This window comes from Vanessa cardui, chromosome 24, assembly GCF_905220365.1.
Source record: "Vanessa cardui chromosome 24, ilVanCard2.1, whole genome shotgun sequence".
Classification (NCBI taxonomy): domain Eukaryota; kingdom Metazoa; phylum Arthropoda; class Insecta; order Lepidoptera; family Nymphalidae; genus Vanessa; species Vanessa cardui.
The window spans coordinates 3,014-6,723 of NC_061146.1; the positions used below are offsets into that span (position 1 = coordinate 3,014).

General features: G+C 57.6%; 1 protein-coding gene across 1 annotated transcript; it reads right to left on the reverse strand.

The window, feature by feature from the left end:
- Positions 1-648: 648 nt before the first annotated feature.
- LOC124540210 lies at positions 649-2,766 on the reverse strand. The gene has a single exon (XM_047117671.1). The coding sequence runs from the start codon at positions 2,764-2,766 to the stop codon at positions 649-651; it is 2,118 nt and encodes a 705-aa protein (XP_046973627.1).
- Between the last annotated feature and the right edge of the window lie 944 nt (positions 2,767-3,710).

Consider the following 3,710-nt stretch of genomic DNA (forward strand, 5'->3'; position numbering starts at 1 on the left):
CGGGCCGGGCGACTGGGACCGCGGAGACATCGAATCGGATGTAACGATGATCCGACAGAGTCTCCACGGCCGTTTCCACCCTCCACTCTCGAACACGGCGGGCTAGGGCGATGGACGCGAACGTAACGTCCACGATCGACTCGCCCTGCTGCCGCACGCACGTGCTCTCCGACCCGCTGTTGATTACCGCGAGACCGAGCGAGACTGCCCACTCTTCCAGCGCTTCGCCTCTGGCGTCTGTCGCAGGGGAACCCCAAGCCGTAGATTTGGCGTTGAAGTCCCCCGCAACTAGCACCGGGTTAGGCGATGCTTGCCCAATCAGAGCCCCGACCTCGACGAGCAGCTGTTCAAACTCCGCGAGACTCCGATTGGGCGAGGCGTAAACGCCGACGATCGCCGTACCCCCGATCACAGCGACCACGAACCCTCTGCCCCTGGCTACCCCTTCGATAGCAGGGGAACCAGCAACGGTAGGGGCGACGACGGCCACCACTCCTTCGTGGTCGGAGACCCAGTCGTCCCGTAAATGAACGACGTAGGGCTCCGATACCACCGCCACGTCGATTTGCCACTCTGCCATGCTCTGGACTAGAAGGTCCTGAGCTCTGGCAGAGTGGTTGATGTTTGCCTGGAGACAGCGTAGGGCCATTACGGAGCTGTCTCCATGGGCTCCTCCGCGGGCCGTTGGGACACGGCAACGGGACCTTTCGCCACCGCTCCTCCTTTCCTAGGGGAAGGGCGAGCTCTGCTGCCCGGGCACCCTTTGCTGCCAACGGCATGCGCCGCCGGCTTGCCGGCCGCTGAGCATATAGCACACTTTGCCTCAGCGGCGGTGCAGTCACGCGCTCTGTGATCGGGGAGGCCGCAACGGAAGCACAGACGGCTGCGGTCGACTCCCCTATCACATTTGGCCCCCATATGGCCTCCCTCCAGGCACCTGAAGCAGCGGAGCGGCCTCGGCTCGAGCAACGTAACCCGCGCCGAGACCCACCCCACCCTGATGCGGCCGACTTCTACGACTTTTTTGGCGGCTGTTATGGGACAGCTCAGCCAGAGGGAACCAGAGCCGCGCGGTCCCCAGACGATGGTGCCCGGCCTGATTGCCCCAGCGGCACAGCCCCCCTCTCCGGCCACCGCAGCGACCACCTCCTCCACCGTCACGGAGTCGTCCAGATCCTTGACTCTCAACTCGACACATTTCGTCGGTCGATGGATCTGGACTTCGTCCGGGCTCAGGACCTCACGGAGCCTGTCAGCCAGGGCATCCGCCGCCTTCTCCGCGTCGCTCGTGCCCGGAGGGACCTCGAGAATCCTTGCCCCCGTGGCCGCTGTCCTGAAGCGCACAGCAGTCAAGCCGACATCATTTAGCTTGATGCGGCTCTTTGCTTGCGCCAGGACAGTCTCGTAGCTGAGACCCTTCTCCGTGGCACCGGGTTTCAGCGTCATGGTGATAACCGCGGTGCGCGGAGGGCGAAGTCTTTTGCGAGCCCTTTTCTTCTCTTTAGCAGGGACGGTCTTCGGTGTCCCTGCCTTCGCCGGTTTTGTGGACGGTCCTGCCACCTTCTTGGGTGGCTTGTTCGGCGTCTGCCGAACAACAGTCGCCCAAGACACACTAGAACTGCCCGGCTTCGGAGTTGGCGCGGGGGCAGCTTTCTTCGCCGCAGCCGCTGCGGCCTCCTGGGCAGCCATAGTGGGGCGTTTTGTCTTCTTCTTGCGCTGGGTGACTGTGGTGCTTCCAACGCTATTAGCGACGTTACTAGATGTTGTCGTCGTCGGCTCAGCTGGTGTTGTCACTCTCGCAGATGCGGCTGCATTCTGCGCCGCTTTGCGGTCTGCGGCCAGCGGAGGTCGCAGCCGAGGCTCCGGAAGGAGGCGCCGCTCTATGCCCTCCATCCGGGCGTTCAGCATGGTGCTGAACTGCTCCCGGCTGCACCTCAACGCTTCTTCCATAATCTTCTTCAGTTCGTTTGTGTCTTTCGGTTGCGCGGGTGTCTGTCGCATCTGGGCCACTTCTCTGCGTAGTTCGGCCAGCTGGCCCGATAGTTGAGCGTTAGCAACTTCGAGGCGGGCCACCTCCTCGGACATGGTCAGGGCTCTGAGATCCGCAACTGCACCTTTTATGGAGTCAGCGGCAGTCTTCAGAGCCCTGACGAAGGTGCCCTTCAGGTTGCCCGATTTGTCGGCAACCTGGAGCACCACGTCTAGCGCCTGCTGGACCTTGGCGTCTAAAGCGGCGGACGTCTTTGGTATCTCCTCGTTGGTTACGGATGGCGCGCGATTCCTTAAGCGGGCCGCCCTTTCGTCGATCGCCGCCTTGGCCGCTTCGGTGTATGCGGCCAGCGCATCCTCGTCTTGGAAGCGGCGATCTCGCTCTTTTTGTGAGCTGAGCTCGGCTTGCGAATTGCCGAGTCCGACATACATCCCGTGAGTAGGTGGTCTGCCACGCCCTCTCTTACTTGAGGGTTTCAACCACCTACTCACTGACGACTCCGAGAGTTCTGCGTCGCTAAAATGCGCGCTCGCATCGCTCTCGGAGCCCGAGAAGCTGTCCGCCGTGCGGGACCGCTTCTCCCCTTTCCTTCGCGTGTCTCGTCCTGTTTGTGTGGGAGACGGGCCCGACTCGGAGAGTCGTTCCAGTCTCACCACTGGGATTTTCTGTGCAGTTTCCTGCGTCTGTATTTTGCGCGCCATTGGGGCTTGCACTTCCACGTCCTTTGTACAACTTAAACTACTATTTACACCTAAATCTACTCCCACACTCTCCATCTCTATATCCTTTATGCTCGCCAAATAGTCATCGTTAAAAAGCTGTAGTGCGACTTTGTCCCCTCCAGATTTCGATACGGGACTGTCCGACCCGTGAAGCGGGTCGGAGAGGGAGTGACACCCTCCTGGAGAATTATTATTTTTAGTTGCACTCATATTTTAAAAAGGTTGCCGGGGCTGCCGGCGAGACGCAGTCATGACCGGAATACCCTCCGGCCATGCATCCCATCGCGCTGCGTCGCCACTTGGGATTCGGGGTGATTTTTGATGAGGTTTTCTTCCTCTAAACAAAACAATATCTACAAAATATACAAACACCTTAGAATGTAAATACATAAAAAACAAAATATTTACAGACGCCTTAACTCAAAATAAAATAAAATAATATTTAAAACCTACGTCAAGTATATTTACAAATATGTACAACTCCTTCTTTGCCACCAGGCCGCGCACACAGTCCACTCTGAAAACAGAGAAAGACCGGTGGCGACCCGTGGCATGCCCTCCGCGTCAGTCTTAGCCGTTGCCGACGACAAAAGATCGCCGACACCGTTGCCCAGGGTGCGCCACGAGGAGGCGACTGACATGCACCCCAACCTAACCTAACCTAACCTAACCTAACCTAACCTAACCTAACCTAACCTAACCTAACCTAACCTAACCTAACCAGTCTCCCCCCGTCCGCAGTCGAGAGAACGCGTCAAATAGCTCGCTCCGCAGCCGAGAAACGTAAATTTAATTTTTAAAAATCGAAAAAAAGTGGTATAAAGTGCCCCGTTTTTGATGAAATTGGTCTCAGAAGCTTAGTTTTAGTGCAGTGCAAACAGTTGTGAAAGAGCCGTTCCCCTGGGATTTCGTCTTCACCCTTAAAAGGGCAAAAATCCGGAAATAAAGGTAAATTTACAACTGTTTTTTAAATACGCTGCCAAAACTAAAGCGACGAG